The following is a 16225-nucleotide window of genomic DNA, read 5'->3' as shown; positions in this document are numbered from 1 at the left end:
AGAACAATTTATTAATTCACTACTGGTTTCGGTCAATGGCACAAGAAAGTGGCTACTGCAAGTCACTTATCTATCACGCTAACCCAGACAATCATATTAACTGTCTGTTTCATGAGTAATAATATCGATGAACAATGATTTTCATACATCAGCAACCTTCCTCATGTACACACAACGGAAAACTGGCCATATGTAGTCAGACTCTTTGAAGCTACAAGTGCTTAGGCTTCTCATCCCATCTCCTGACTACACATGGCCAATTTCCTGTTATGTGTGCACAATGAAGGTTGCTGATGTATGAAAAGTATTGTTCTATATTATTATTCATGAAACTGACAGTTAATACGACTGTACAGTTCAGCATGATTGACATGCGACTTCTGGTAGCCAATTTCTCGTGCCAGATGATGGTCAGTGACCAAAACCGGTAGCGAATTAACAAATTCTTGTAATGGAGCCAAGTTTCATGAATTTCCTGAAACATATATTTAGTGCTGACAGCTGCTAAAGAAAACATTTGAAGTTTTATTTTCTGTAATGAGTAACAATCAATGTGTGAAGTACAAGAAGCTCAAAATACATCTATCAGAATTGAACAATGGAAAATCGAAGATTGAATAAGGACAATATTATGCAAACAGTAGACTGCTACTCACCATATAGCAGAGATACTGAGTCACAGAAAGGCATAACAAAAAGGCTGTTAGAAAAGTAAGCTCTTGGCCAAAAGGTCTTCTCCCAAATTAGAACACATACACCTGTATCTGAGCAAACACAACTCTCTCTCTTCCCCCTCTTCTAGAGGGAGAAATAAACCACCACCACCACACTCGTTGAGGGAGGGAGGGAGGGAAAAATGGTCCGTTTTTTGCATATGTTACTAAAGAAACCAGGATGACAACCTCAGTCCTATTATAGGAATATGCTAATCGAGCCTCCAGCTTCCTCGGCGTTAAATGATTCATTTTGATAAGAGAGAAGATTTTGTCGGGGAGGGGGTGAGACAGACTCTACACTGATGATAACTGCAGAGAAAAGTGTAACAGCTCTTGTTTGAAGGACACAATAACTATAACTTGATATCAATCACCTGAAGTAGCTCACACTGCAATACAGGGAGGAAGCAACTACAGAATCACTTAGTCAGTTAGGTTATACACCTTCAGCAGATGACATATAAGCCTTTTCATCATAGAGAATGATAATTTAGAACACTAGACAATACAATTATTAGTGCCCTTACCTAACAATTTGAGATAAATGTGATTACAAAACACAAATACTGTGTAAAATAGAATAAGCAAATGTACAACTGTAAGTTCTCAACTCTGTCTCCCATTCATATCAAATATATCATTTTAATATTTTGAATATAATCTTCATGATAATTTACTTTTAGAAGAAAACACTATTCAGTTAAGGTGCAGAGCAATGCCTTTGCTACTGTTCCTTTCAAGAGAATCAGGCTATTGGTGGTGGGTTGCTACCACTTGAAACTACACTTTAGAGGAGTGAGATACTTCATAAATTCCATAAGACACCTTTAAGTGGCTGGTGAGCATCCTCTTTAACGATTCTACCCACACAAATAATTAGGGTTACACCACAATGTGTACCTGATCTTTCACTGGCTTCAGGGTACAAATTATTTTGGTCCCTCTTGATGAGTCATGATATTGGTTGGTTTAATAATTAAAGGAACCCAACTACAAGGTAATCAGTCCATCCTACCTGGAACAGGCAATTCAACAAAGCAACATACCTAAGAAGGGCCTAGTGTGCAAAATCCATGCAAAGAAAACCTCAACATCTACCAAATGTCAACATAACCAAGAGAAAGGGGGGAAAGGAAGAAAGGCAGGCAAGATGCATTGTCCAGAGAGCAACTGGAGGTCCCCAAAGGCAGTCAGTAAGTGCAATGGGAAACATATTCAGAAAAGAATGACACAGACAGGATGAGAGAGGCACAGGGAAGCAGTGGAAAAACACTAAGCCAAACAGAACATGCGAGAAGGGTGATGAAGAGCAAAAGAGTGGGTAGGGCAAGGGCTGGGGCAGACCACCAAACCGAGACAGCCTCGTCAGGGCAGAGGAAACAGCAGAGTCTCCTGCCAACACATCAAAGAGCCAACAAGGCTGACGTGACTTCCCTATGAGAGATTGGTAAAAACCCCCTTCATGAATAAATTGTAAAACAAGCTCAGCTACTGAGGCATTATCCACTAACAGCAGGGCTTTGAGTGTCCGCCGCAGGGCAGCTAGATTAGGGCAGTCCCACAAAATACGTCATTTGGAGGACGATCAAGAGCATCAAAGCCTCTTGCACTTTGAATTTCTTACACATCAATAGGGGTGATATTGCGGTAAAGAATCAACAACCTGATGCCAATTTCAGAAGCTTTCAAGAGACCCTAAAATATGAGTCAGCGTTCTACATTCCAGTTCATAGATACATTTCTTGAAAGTCTATCTTCACATCACTGAAGACAAAAAATCCACCTTTATCGTTTCCACTGATCTAGTTTTTTCAGACTTTGGCTGTGCAGCCTCATCTTCACATCTCACCATCAAACAGGCACCACAATGACAGTGGTGCAGATCCTTGTAACAAGGAGATAACCAAGAGTCAGCCTAGTATAACCAATGCAGAGCTGGCAAAGGGCGATGGAGTCCTTGTGAGAGGCCCGCATGGAGGACCTCCACAAATCTCCGGTCTCCTTAATTGGCCACAATTTGTTCAGCAACGTCATAGTCTGCCACCCTGCATTCCAAATCCTTAGAATCTGATGGCATAACACCAGTCAAAGGACCGAATCTGCCAATTTGGCCAGTGTGTCGGTGAGTTCATTCTCTGGGTTCCCAACATGACCCAGGATCCAAGCAAAGAGTATAGTGCGTCCACACTGTTCGAGGGCAAGAGGGGAATCCCAGATCGTCAGGACCATGGGATGGTGAGGGTAACAGAGGTCAAGTGCTTGCAAACTGCTCACAGAGTCACTACTGATGAGGAAGGACTCACCAGTGCAGGAACAGATATACTCAAGAGCACGAGAGATGGCTACCAGCTTCAAAGTAAAAACACTGCAAATCTCCAGCAAGGAGCAGAGTTCATTGCATCTTGCATGAATGTAAGTGAAGCCAGCATGACAGGAAACCACTGAGCCATAAGTATATACTACTTCTAAACCCCCAAATGCACTGAGAATGGGGAAGAGTTGGTAACGGAGGGCCTTACGATGAGATAAGGCTTTTGGACTTGTGATAGGTCAAGACATAGACCTGTGGACAAGGGATGCGCCACGGAGGTGTATGTGAGCAGGCCCATAGAAGAGGTGATAAAAGTGGAAAGCTGTAGTTCAGAAAAGAGGAATTACATGTGGATGGCAATCATAAACACAGATGTGGGCTACCACTGTGGGAGGTGGATCTCCATATCTGGAAAGAGGAGAAGGTAGTTCGGATGCTCAGTGGAGCAGCGTACGCATAGGGCATAAAGGATAATCTATTGATGATTCAGAACCTGCAATGTTGACATCTGCCTCCCCAAGGAAACCGATCACAGGGCTAGTCCAAAGGACACTAGTTGCCAATCATACACCACAATAATGTATTGGTTCCAGAACCTGTAACGTCAAAGGTGATACCGAGCCACATTCGAGACTCCCGTAGCCTAGATCGGCTGGACCAATGCTGTGTAAAGCCGTATGCGAGCAGAGCAATCCACAACCAGTTGGCGTTGCTGAAGCATTGAAGTGCGCTCAAGTGTGACCAACATGTCTGCTTTAGTTGATGAAGGGTGGCAAGCCATGTCAATCGGGCATCAAAGATAGTCCCATAAAATGATGAGTGTCAACCACACTGATGGACTGGCCTTCAAGATACAGATCCGGATGAGGATGGGAACAGGGATAGAATATGCTAGTTGTGGTACGAGGTACCCTCCGCCACGGACCGTATGGTGGATTGCGGAGTATGTATGTAGATGTAGAGAGATGTAGACTGTACAGAAATATGTAACGCAGGTCTTGGCAGGCAAAAAATGGAAGCCATGAGTGATAGTGCAAAACTGCACTTGGTGTATTGCTCCCTGCAATATGTGTTCAGCAATGCCCATCGTGGATGAACAAAAATAAATGCAGAAATCATCAGCAAACGTGGAGGGGGGACACTGTAGGCTTTGCAGCTGCCACCAGACCACTGTTAGCCACTAAAAGGAGAGGGACACTCCAAACAGAACCCTGCAGAACTACATTCTCCTGCACTTGGGGGGGCGTTGTGCTACAGGAATCACAAATGTGTACCTGAAAAGTGTGACATGGAGGTTTCAGATAAAAATCGGGAGTGGGCCTTGATGCCCCCACTCATGTGAGGTAGTGAGGGTGTTGTGGCACCACTTGGTACCGTAAGTTTTATGCATATCGAAGAAGACCCAACAAGGTGTTGATGCTGGGCAAAAACCATTCAGATAGCAGAGTGGCCTTGGCAGAAACTGCCCTGGGTCAAAGCCAAAAGGTCCTGCAAGTCTTTGGCTCACCATCCATTCAAGTAACTTGCAGAGGACATTGGTTAAACTGACTGGAGGATAACTGTTCAGTTGAGGAGGCAGTTTGTATGATTTAAAAACTGTAATAATGATACTTTCTTGCCACCGGGAAGGGAATTCCCCTTGCTCCAGAGGTGGTTAAAAAGGGCAAGTATATGATGGTAGCTAGCCACCAATAAGTGCTGAAGCATTTGGTTGAGCACCCAGCCTGGTCCAGGAGCATGTCGGGGCAAAATGGAAGGGCACTTGTGAATTCGCACTCACTAAACACGCAGCGGGGAATGGGGGGAAAAAAACAGAAAGGAAGTCTTCCTGGTAGATCAAAACTGTGTGCCAGACCAAGACTTGAACTCAGGACCTTTGCCTTTCGTGGGCAAGTGCTCTACCAACTGAGCTACCCGAGCACGACTCGTGCCCCGTCCACACAGGTTTACTTCTGCCAATATCTCGTCTCCTACCTTCCAAACTTTAAAGAAGCTCTCCTGCGAACCTTGCAGAACTAGCACCCCTGAAAGAGTGCTAGTTCTGCAAGGTTCGCAGGAGAGCTTCTGTAAAGTTTGGAAGGTAGGAGACGAGATATTGGCAGAAGTAAAGCTGTGAGGATGGGGCATGAGTCGTGCTCGGGTAGCTCAGTTGGTAGAGCACTTGCCCATGAAAGGCAAAGGTCCCGAGTTTGAGTCTCAGTCCGGCACACAGTTTTGATCTGCCAGGAAGTTTCACATCAGCACACACCCCGCTGCAGAGTGAAAATCTCATTCTAGAAAGGAAGTCGTTCCACACAGAGTTTGAGAAGACAGAATATAGGTGGACAGTGAACAGACACTAAGACCTGGGCAAAATGCTCAGCAATAGATCCCACACTGGTGAGGGTAACAACATTCAGGGAAATGCCCAGGACACCTATAGGAGGAAATGGCCAAAATTGCACCTGATCTTTGCCCATACCTGTGAAGAGGGAGTATGCAGCCCAATGGCAGCAACATATCTTTCTCAACAATCTGTTTCTGATGTTTAACAAGATAGCAGGCCCAGTGGCAAAGGCATTTAAATACCAGGAGGTGGTAGAGGGATGGATGCCATTGGTAACACTGAAGAGCACTGTGGTGGTCTTTAATAACTCCAACAATTTCAGGGGTCCACTAATGGACAGTCTTCGACTGGGGAGAACCTGAGAAAGAAGGAATCGCCAAAGCTGCTGCCGAAAGGATGGCATTGCTCAAACTCTGTACAAACTCATCAACACCACTGTGTGGAGGAGCAGTTACTATGACAGCCGAGGAAAAGGCATCTCAATCCACATTAGTTAAAGCACATCTGAGAGGGTGTCCAGATGAGTGATTCCTGAGAAAAGATACAACGATAACAAAATGATCGCTGTTGCACAAATTGTCATGAACCCCCCATTGAATTGAGGGGAGGAAGCAAGGGCTACAGATGGAAAGATCAGTGGACAAGAAAGTCTCATTTGCCACACTAAAGTGAGTAGGGGCACCAGTGTTGAGGAAGCAGAGATCAAGATCTGCCAGCATGTCTTCAACAATCCTGCCCTGGTCAGTGGTCACAGAACCACCACACAGAGGGTTATGGGCATTATAATCCCCAGGGAGAATGAAGGGTGAAGGGAGCTGTAGAAGGGTGGCAAGAAGGATAGAAGGGTTAGTCTCTGGGGGAAGATAAAGATCACTTATCTGTACCACAGAGTCTAAATGGATCCAAAACACCACTGCTCCAGTGCAGGACGAGGAGGAACCCAGGATCTAACAATGTCCATGTGGACCAATGTACAGACAGCAATAGCAACTCACCAATGGCCAACCCGGTTCTGGCAAAAAGCTTAAAAACACGAAGGGCCAACAATTGAGTATGCAGAAAATGTGATTTCTACAATACAAAACAAGCTGCATAGTAGAAAGAAAGAAGAGACTGCAATTCTAGAAGGTGACAATAGTAACCGGTACAGTTCCATTGGAGGAGAGTAGTACAAGAGGCTTGATGGACGTCAACTAGTCCATAATCAGCCATTGTGCAGAGTCAGTGTCCATCAGCAATAAGGATGGGGTTACATCCATGAATGTAAGATCAGATCCTGATGGAGAGGGAGGGCTGACAACCCTGGGACGTTGGAGGGGGGGGAGGAGGGGTCTTGTGCTGAGACTTACGCACCATCGTCGTCATAATACTCTCTTTCGGAAGGCGAGAGGAGGTGTAATCGAGAAGACAGCAAATTGCAACAGGAAATGAAAGAGAATGAGCAGCCTTGAGGACCACTGAGCACTGGTCCTCAAAGTAACATGTTTCTTGTCCCGGAGATGCTGGGCAGGGAGCCTGATACCCACCAGGTGCCAGAGAAGAGGGTTTCTTCCATGGCCAAGGAAAACGATTCCATCATTTGCCATATACAGCTTTGAGAAATGTATGTCCTGTGGGGATTTGAACTAGCATATTTCCCAATAAAAGGTGTGTCTTAATGCTACACCAGCTTGCTCTGCAAGTTATCAGCAAAAATGATTAGATAGCACAAAAACTTTCTGAACTAGTTAACGTGTTTGATTACCCTCTACACAAATATGACATTAAACTGGTGATGCTGGATGCATTTCCCTTGTAACCTCTGGATCATATACAACCTATAGACTCTAAATCAGTACAAGGAGTAATCAAACAAAAGGTGTTGAAAGATGGAAAGAAGAAATCTGTATTTGGTACCCTTATGTTTCATAATGACAGCTCCACAGGGGACGCACATTTTTGTTCTGCAAAGAAAATTTTGCCATGCATATAATACAAAGTGTTGCTCTCTTTGTTTTATGGAGACCATGACGTTCACAGGAATATTTTATTTTACTCAGTGGAAACACTGTCCTACTAGTATCTAACACAGACACTGAAGCATTATCCTAAAACATCACATCTGGGAAATCAAATTTGGCATCTATTTTTATTGCTTCATTACAGTTCAAATCTTATTTTGTATGAATGAATGAATGAAATTTTATTGTCGTTTAGCTATTACAGCAATTGACAAAGTCAAGTTACATATATACAAGTTATACAGCATATATACATGGGTTAAAGATCAATATGTGACATAGGTTTTACATAAAATACAATATTTAAAATGAAATAATATGAAAACATTGCATCATAACTGATTCAGTTAAAGAAATTATGCTGCACTCTCCAAATCGGTACCACTATGATATTTTACAGTCGTAAAATTCCTGAAGTGAGTAGTATGGATTTGCAGCTAACCAACTGAACAATTTGTCTTTAAACAAATCAAATGGAGCTTCTACCCATTCTAGTGGCAAATTATTAAACATCTTCATACCCACCACTTCGTAGCTGTTCAATGACTTGGATAATCTGTAGTAAGGTATGTCAAGATTGCTACTATTTCTGGTTCCATGAGAGTGTACATCTCTTCTACACTGGTATTCTGATAAGTTGCTCTTTATATGCAGTAGGGCAGTGTAAATATACATGTTTATCACAGTTAATATTTTTAAGTTGATAAACAGTGGTTTGCAGTGGGCCAGTTTATCACTGTTTGTGATAATTCGAATTACTTTCTTCTGAAGTACCAAAATGTCCTGAAGGGGTGAGCTATTGCCCCATATTAAAAGCCCATAAGATATAATACTTTGAAAAAAAGCAAAGTAGGCTGATCTTACATAGGCCGCAGGTACATAGTTTATTACATTCTTTAACAAATACACCACTCTAGACAGCCTTGCACTAATGTATTTGCCGGCCGTGGTGGCCACGCGGTTAAAGGCACTACAGTCTGGAACCGCGCAGCCGCTACGGTCGCAGGTTCGAATCCTGCCTCGGGCATGGATGTGTGTGATGTCCTTAGGTTAGTTAGGTTTAAGTAGTTCTAAGTTCTAGGGGACTGATGACCTTAGAAGTTAAGTCCCATAGTGCTCAGAGCCATTTGAACTAATGTATTTAATATGTGGCTCCCAAGTCAGTTTAGTATCTATAACAATACCTAAGAACTTAACACTATTCTTGAAGTCTTCTGCTGGCGGATCTCTCAAACTAAATACAATCTTTTGAGTTTTACTCTCATTAAGCAGGAACCCATTAGCTCGGAACCAGACTGATGCCTGTGATATTGTGTTGTTTGCCACAGTTTGGCGCATATCAATGTCTGAGCTGATATTGAAAAAAGTGGTATCATCTGCATAGAGAATGGAGTGAGTATTTATGTAGGATGGTAGATCGTTTGTCATTAGGATAAATAGCAGAGGTCCTAATACTGAGCCTTGTGGCACACCGCACTTAACTTCAGCTAGCTGTGATCTCTGTTTACCAATACAAACAATTTGTCTACGGTTGCTGAGGAAAGATTCAAAAATGTTGTCAACTTCACTGTTTGTGATTCCGTAATAAACTAGTTTGTTGAGGAGTGAAATATGCTCCACAGAATCGAAGGCTTTGCTAAGATCACAAAAGGTAGCCTGAGCAAAATTTTTTCCTTCATAAGCATTAAGCACTTTTTTAATCAGGGAGTCAATGGCATGGACTGTGGATTTGCCCTTCCTAAAGCCAAATTGTACCGCAGTAATAATGTTATTACATGTCAGATAATCACACAACTGGGAGTTGATGATGGATTCCAAAACTTTAGATAAAATAGGTGTCATGGATACTGGGCGATAGCTAGGTGGGCAATTTTTGTCTCCTTTCTTGTAAATGGGCACTACCCTACATAATTTTAATACTTCTGGGAATACTCCTTCAATTGGACATCTATTTATACATTTAGTAAGAGGATATACTATGTAGCCAATTATCTTTTTTAACATATTAAAAGAAATACCATATATATCTTCACTATCAGAGGGTCTAAAATTATTTACAAGAGTTAAAACAACATCTGGTGTGACTTCTGTTAAAAGGAATTTATCGTTCAGGGTGTAGTCTACATTATGGTATTTAATGAGATCAGCACAGTCTCTTGTGGCCTCACAATGCTTTCCCTAATTTGGTTAACAGATTTTATACAGTAGTTATTAAATTCGTCTGCTGAAATTACTACCTCAACTTTCTGCTTGCTTTTGGCCACTGAATTTATTATAGTCCATGCTTTTCTGTATTTATTTTTTGATGACTCAATGCTGACTAGGTTATGTTGTTTTTTGGCCTCATTTAAAGCATACTTCTATTCCTTTTGTGCTCTTGAGTACCTTTGTTTAGCCATATCAGTTTTCTGAAGTCTGTAAGAATCTCTATACAACAACCACCTTCTTTTCATATTGGCTAGTTGAGCGGTATACCATGGACTCTTATCCCTATGTCTATTACTGTTACTTTTAGGGTTAACTTTACATTTGTATTGAGAGCAGTTAGTCTCGAATATATTTAAGAAATAATGAAAAAATCTATCAAACGATGTATTGGCAGAGCCCTGAGCATTATTGTTAAACAGATGTGACCAGTCATAATTACTGAGTGAGACCATGAAATTAGACAATTTTTCTTGCGTTATTGGACTTGTGATGACTATTTTAGGCTGTTTAAACTCCTTATACTCCATGTTAGGCCTATCTGTATCTATTTTTACCCAAACTGAGTCATGGTCCGAGAAATTGAAGACAGATACGTCTGAATACAGTAACTCTCTATTGACATTTGTAAGTATGTTGTCGAGACAAGCGGACTGTCTTGTGGGTTTGCAGTTCGTAAAAATGAAGTTGAACTGTCGTAACAGGTTTTTAAATTCATTTACAGTGTGCACATCTTTGTATTCAATCTGTCGCTCGTTAAGAGTTGAATGCAATATTTTTGGGGAAAAAACTCAAGCTGGAAGTCAATTGGGGGGTAAGTAGTTATCTGCGATTCAGCAAGAGGCCGATTATTTCTTCGAAATTTATCGACCTATAATTTCCAAACGTTGCTGGAAACACTACAAATTTCCTAAATTCATCCATAATGTAATTCCTGATTCACAAAACGGGGTGTCTCTCTTTTATACTTTCACTTACCCATCTCCTAATTCCACTAGATATACACCTGCTGTTCTTCCCATACTTCGAAAGTTTCTCGAGAAGACAACTTGAAAAAGCTTTCGAAATACTCGCCGGCACAGGTACCATTCTGAAGTTTTGTTTTCTTACGAGTTTTTGAATAACACAGCTTAGCGTTATATTTTAAATGTTGTACTACAAACATCTGTCATATGTGTGATCGCACATTGTGGCGACTTGCGTCTTTCGGTCTATTTCTTCTTTTTATTTGCTATTGCTTCATCCCAACACTTCCTTATCCCTAATGTTTTGTAAACTATTAGGAAGAAGCACCTGGTTACAGGCGTCTAAAGCTAGCGAAATGAGGGATGCTCAACTACCGGACCTACCGATAGATGGCTCTAGCGCGTGCCGGTCGAGAGATCATATCATTGAGTGTCCGCCATATCTGAATTTGACAAAAAGCGAAGTGTCAAAACACGGATGAAATGAAAATGTTTTTCGTTCTGCGCCCTCATAAGTATTTTATGTTGGATGTTCTAGATATCTACACATCAACGTAATGAAGTGTTTCTAATCTAGCGAGAAAAAACAGTGACAGTTCTGCTATGAAATTCCTAAATTCGAGTGTGTTTTGAAAGTTTAACAAGCTGACTTATAAATTGTTTACTATTAATTTTACGAGTGCTTTATTTATTTCCCCGTTTTAAAACACTATTTAAGATTCAATGGAGGTCAAAAAATTACCGTACTTGCCAAAGCTTTTAACTACAGGTATAATTCGGAAAGTCAAATGTGGAAAATAGTGAAGACGTCTCTTGAAAAAAAGTTGACATCGTTTGCTTAGGGGTATCTTTACTGACAACAGAAATTACAACTGAACTATTAAAGTATTAATTACGTATAAACGGAAATAAAATCATAATTGTTTTCTTTTGAAGTGATGCATTACCGATCTGCATATATGCTGACACTGTAATTGCAACACGCACTTACGAATTTGGCTCTCTCTTTGATCAGAAATTTAAGTGCCATGATTTTATTAACGCCTGTACATGACACGGTGTATTTTAACTGAGTGATAAGGTAGAAGCACCAGTTTTTAACAGTGCTTCAGTCTTTGATACGAGACAAGAAATACATTTAAATGAGACAAACACAAAGGCCAACGTTAAGGCTCCTCTTAAATGCATGACTTGTATCATTTGGAAGTCAAGTCTAGTAATAATATTATATTGGACTGATCCATGATGATGTAGGAAGTGAAGGAACTTGTTGAAAATAACCTCGATCACAGCTGTTAATTTTAAGGCTGGGGTGTCTTAAAACTGTAATTTTCCAGTCTGACACCCAAACAATGACTGGTACCATGGTTTTATTTTAAAATTGAATTCAAAACATGTCAGTGTGCAAAATCAATTACACTTTGAATTACAACCATGGAATTTTATTTCTGTGAATGTTGGTTCCAGTCTTTGACATGGTGTCAATCACTGGAATGACTGGTTGTCAGTATACGGCCCAAGCAAAAAACCAACCTGGAAGTGAAAGCTGCAGAAGCTGGCCAGACAGACACCCCAATGGCTGCTACAATCTGTGTGAGACAAGGGTGACATTATATTGCAAATTTAGTGTAAAAAGTTCCATATTGTCTGAATTTGTCCTATACTGACAGGAAATTCTAGTCCAGTCTATTTTCTTATCTGCAAAAGTACACTAGCCAATACCAGTGGCACAAAGGTAGTGCCACATTACAAACTATCCGGTAACAACAGAATTATTGGTGAACAATGTACAGTAAATAATATGTAATAACCTGAGAAATTCAAAAAGAAATAGAACAGTATTTGGAAAGAGAGTAACATTTTGAAAATAACAAATGATGCAAGTAGAGTTTTCAGTTTTTATGAAAGCTCACTTAATTCCCCCCCCCCCTCTCTCTTCTCCATTATCAAGGGAAAAATGTGATAACATAAAAGTGCAAGAAAGTTGTGTACAATGTTGGAAAGTATGAAAAAGAAAATCTCACTATGCTTCCTCCTCCATGTGAAGAGTATTCCTGTAATAATAGCTAATAGCATACCAAGAACGTGAGGGTGTCACGGTGGAGATTTGTTTTCTGGTACAGACATCTGATACAACTATTCCACAGCAAAATATACTTTCAATAGGTGTGGTACCAGTGCACTCCCGTAGGATAACAGCATATTATGTCCTCCAGGATTCACATTGGGTACACCACATACAGCATAAACTGTACAGCAACTACAATGCTTTGTGAGCAAGTAATAACAGTCAGTATCTTTAATTTTAACGTAACTCTTAACTCCCATAATTACATGCTTATAGGTGTGCTTGTACTACAGGTTATTGGTAAAGCAAATACTAATTGAATAGGTCTTCACACTTTTAATACTTAGCAGAAATACTGAAAAAAGTAAATTGTTTTATTACTTTATCACCTCTATGGCGAATGAAGAGGAACTGACTGGTTTCTTTGAACATTTAATAGAAGTCTTCTTTTTACCTGCAATTGATAAAGAGCCATTCCAAATTCTGTACAGAACAATCTCTCACATTTTTCATGAGGTTTGTTATTCTGTACACTAATATTTCTTCTTCTAAATGGTAAATAATGCATTCACACAGTGTTGGCATTAAAGGTAATTCATGAAATAAATTACATTTAAACCAGAAAATTAAAGGTTCCACATGGCACATGAAAAGTACCATGCTACACACATATATGTACGGATTCCAAAATGTCTGTGAATTTGAGTTACAAACTTTTTTAAATAGAAATATGAAGATCACAATACTTTGGGTCTGCAATAACACAAACGTAAAATACTTTAGTTCCCTATGGGAAGCTTTGTTCTTTACGTGACTCGTGCAACTGCTTTCACTCTTAATGGAAAACTAAATGGTTTATGTTAAAGTTAACTAGCAAAAAGTGTAACCATTTTTGCACAATTTCTGTGAAGTAAGATTCCTTAATGTTATTTCCTTCCGTTGTCATCATAACTTGATAATTTCAGTTCCGTATGGGACATATGAACTAACAAAATGAAATGCTTTTATTACTATGACCAAACAAAATCTTTTTAACATGTAGTACACAGTTCAAATCAGCAAAAAGTGTAACTGTATAATTAAGGTAAATGTTGATGAAAATTAGGCATGTAACATGAATACTGAAATTTCCTAGATTTCCAAGTGTACCTGTAATCACTGTATTCTGTACTTTGTAGTGCTAGAAAGATATTTGCATTCTCCTCCCCCCCTTTCCTCAACACAGCAAAATATAATAGAAAGACATCCTAGCAGAATAAAGACAAAATTCAGAAAATTAGGTTCTAAAGTAATAAGAATGCTTACGATCAATTGGAACATTGTGTTCGTTCTAGGAAGTATTAAAACAAGAATTAACAGAGTAACAATTTTATTGCTCTTATGTTGCAGAGTATCCACAACCATTACTGTTTGAAACATAGGGCCACTGCATACTCCACTAGATTACACCCATCCTGTGATTAAACTGTTCTTAAAGTGAAAAATTCAAGTTGAAATAGCTATTGAGGGAAACATTTTGTCACACTTAAAGCCATCTGTCAAATAAGTGTCAGAACATTTTTTTTTCATTAATTTCACACAAATCACCTGTTTTTAATGCAAGTGCATATTTTGTAACACCAAACATCTTAATATAAGCTTGTAGAATAAACAATTATAATTTTGTTACAATATCTACACAAGACGTAAAGAGTTAATTTTACTTCAATGTGATTCATCTTTTGAAGTTCATCATTACACAACAACAAATCTATGGACAAAATAGTTCTAAAAAATCTGTCAAAATGTCACACCCATCTGCATGGAATGTCCCATTACATAATATTTTCCAATTTTAGCACTATACATGATTAAACAATATGAGTTTATTTAAATTCTACCTTATACTTGATTTGTTGTTTAAAATTTTCTCAGCTGCTTTTTTCTTCATATGTTTTTAAGTGTATGCGGGAGTATAGAGATGCAATCTTACAAACAAGTTGAGCCTGATGTAAGTTCCTCAATCCTAATTTCATAATGGTAATCATGACGAAGAGCAGGAAATGGGTAATCTACAAATTTATTTTTAACACAATGCAAAATCTTGGCCTGTACATATTTCTGTCGCATATCCCCAGCAATCAGAAACATCTGAAACAGTTTCTGAGTATTCTACAACGGAGTACACACAGTCACTTGTTTTAACCAGTTTTCCCCGGTTAACAAAATTTACAAATGCATTTTTATTGGCCATATTGGGAAAAGCATAGAGAGAATCACATTCTAATGCAGATTTAACTACTGGTGGCTTCAGTATGTGAAGACAGTCTTTGCATGTGATCTACCTTGAAAGGCGCAATGACACATACCCTGCAATATAATACAGTATGTTTTGCTTGTAAAATGAGAACTTAATCATCAACTTATCATCAAGAAGTGCACACCACTTCTCTACTTCATTTTCTGCAGCACTTTCATCACTTTCTACTACATGCTTTCTTGCATGAAAATCATAAACAGGTGGCAAACAACACATTAAAATTTGAGCAATTCCCATTCATTGCAGTGACACTGTTACCCAAGAGCAACTTTCTCATGGCACATTTGAACTGGTATGCATTTGTATTGTTCCAAACACCTCTGGACCGAATGCAGGAAAAAAAAAGCTCTATGTGGTCTTGTGACAGTTTATATGTTAGAAAATACTTCAGAGGAGATTCAACACAAAGCATACTTGCCAGAGCTATGTGCCTGACTGATTGCGTATTGAAAATTATCCCAAAAGCAAAAGTATTTCTTGCATGGAGCAGCAACGGAACACCAATGATTTTGATATAATTTTCAGTGTGTGTGAAAATAGCAAGCCAATAAGATTTGTTGTCATCCCTCAGGAGGCTCTTATACCCTTTACCTAATGGATTTCTGGAGTTCAGAATATCAAAAATCCTATCAATATTATACAAGAATTTTACTGTTGCTTCACTTCCTTTAAAATTTGGATCACCAACCCTCCTCAAAAACTTTATACTATCTGCCTCACTAGAACTCAAAGTCTGTGGAGCTAATGAAACAGTCATTTTTCTATTTACATAACTTATATGTTGTCCTGATAGTTTGTTGGCAAATGTCATACCTTCTTCTTGTTGTACCTTGTTCAATTGCTGAATGAAATGCCATCTAATAATGCCAGTTGGAGAGTCAATAGCAGATACTTCTGCTAGAGCATTTCTGGCAAACTTAATCATATGACACATGTCCAAGATACAATAAACATTGTATTTTTCCACAGGATGAGGAAAGTAGCTTTTAAAATCACCCTTGGAAAAATTTAAAGTACAGCCAAGTGAACGTGAAGTGCGTATATTTACCTTGCAGCCATCACATGTAATACACCAAACCCTAATGCCAGAACTATGCAGCCTCTCTACAGCAGATTTTATCAATGTGGCCTGATTATTTGCCTGTACACCGTTGATAAAGAAATATGCAATCGGGCATTTAAATTTGCCTTTAATAGAGACAAGCGTGAAAACCAGAGCCTAAGATGCCTCTATTACTTCTTTTGACTGAGGCACTTCCCTACCAGTCTAAAAAACCTGTGTATTGCTTAGTTCCTTGGTCCCAAAGTACTTGCTTCCTAATTGCCATACTGTCT

At 39.6% G+C, this 16225-nt stretch overlaps 2 protein-coding genes across 2 annotated transcripts in view; both read right to left on the bottom strand.

Annotated features, from left to right (window-relative positions):
- LOC126088152 (leucine--tRNA ligase, mitochondrial) overlaps window positions 1-10851 on the bottom strand; it is a 154672-nt gene extending 143821 nt beyond the window's left edge. The window contains exon 1 of the mRNA XM_049906269.1: window positions 10537-10851. Coding sequence (XP_049762226.1) covers window positions 10537-10647 — 111 coding nt within the window. The 5' untranslated portion in view covers window positions 10648-10851. The remainder of the gene's footprint in view (window positions 1-10536) is intronic.
- LOC126088159 (uncharacterized) overlaps window positions 1-16225 on the bottom strand; it is a 475823-nt gene that overhangs the window by 232362 nt on the left and 227236 nt on the right. The window lies entirely within an intron of this gene.

This window comes from Schistocerca cancellata, chromosome 6, assembly GCF_023864275.1.
Source record: "Schistocerca cancellata isolate TAMUIC-IGC-003103 chromosome 6, iqSchCanc2.1, whole genome shotgun sequence".
NCBI lineage: Eukaryota > Metazoa > Arthropoda > Insecta > Orthoptera > Acrididae > Schistocerca > Schistocerca cancellata.
The sequence above is the reverse complement of the archived record's forward strand: the minus strand, read 5'-3'. Positions and strand labels throughout refer to the sequence as shown.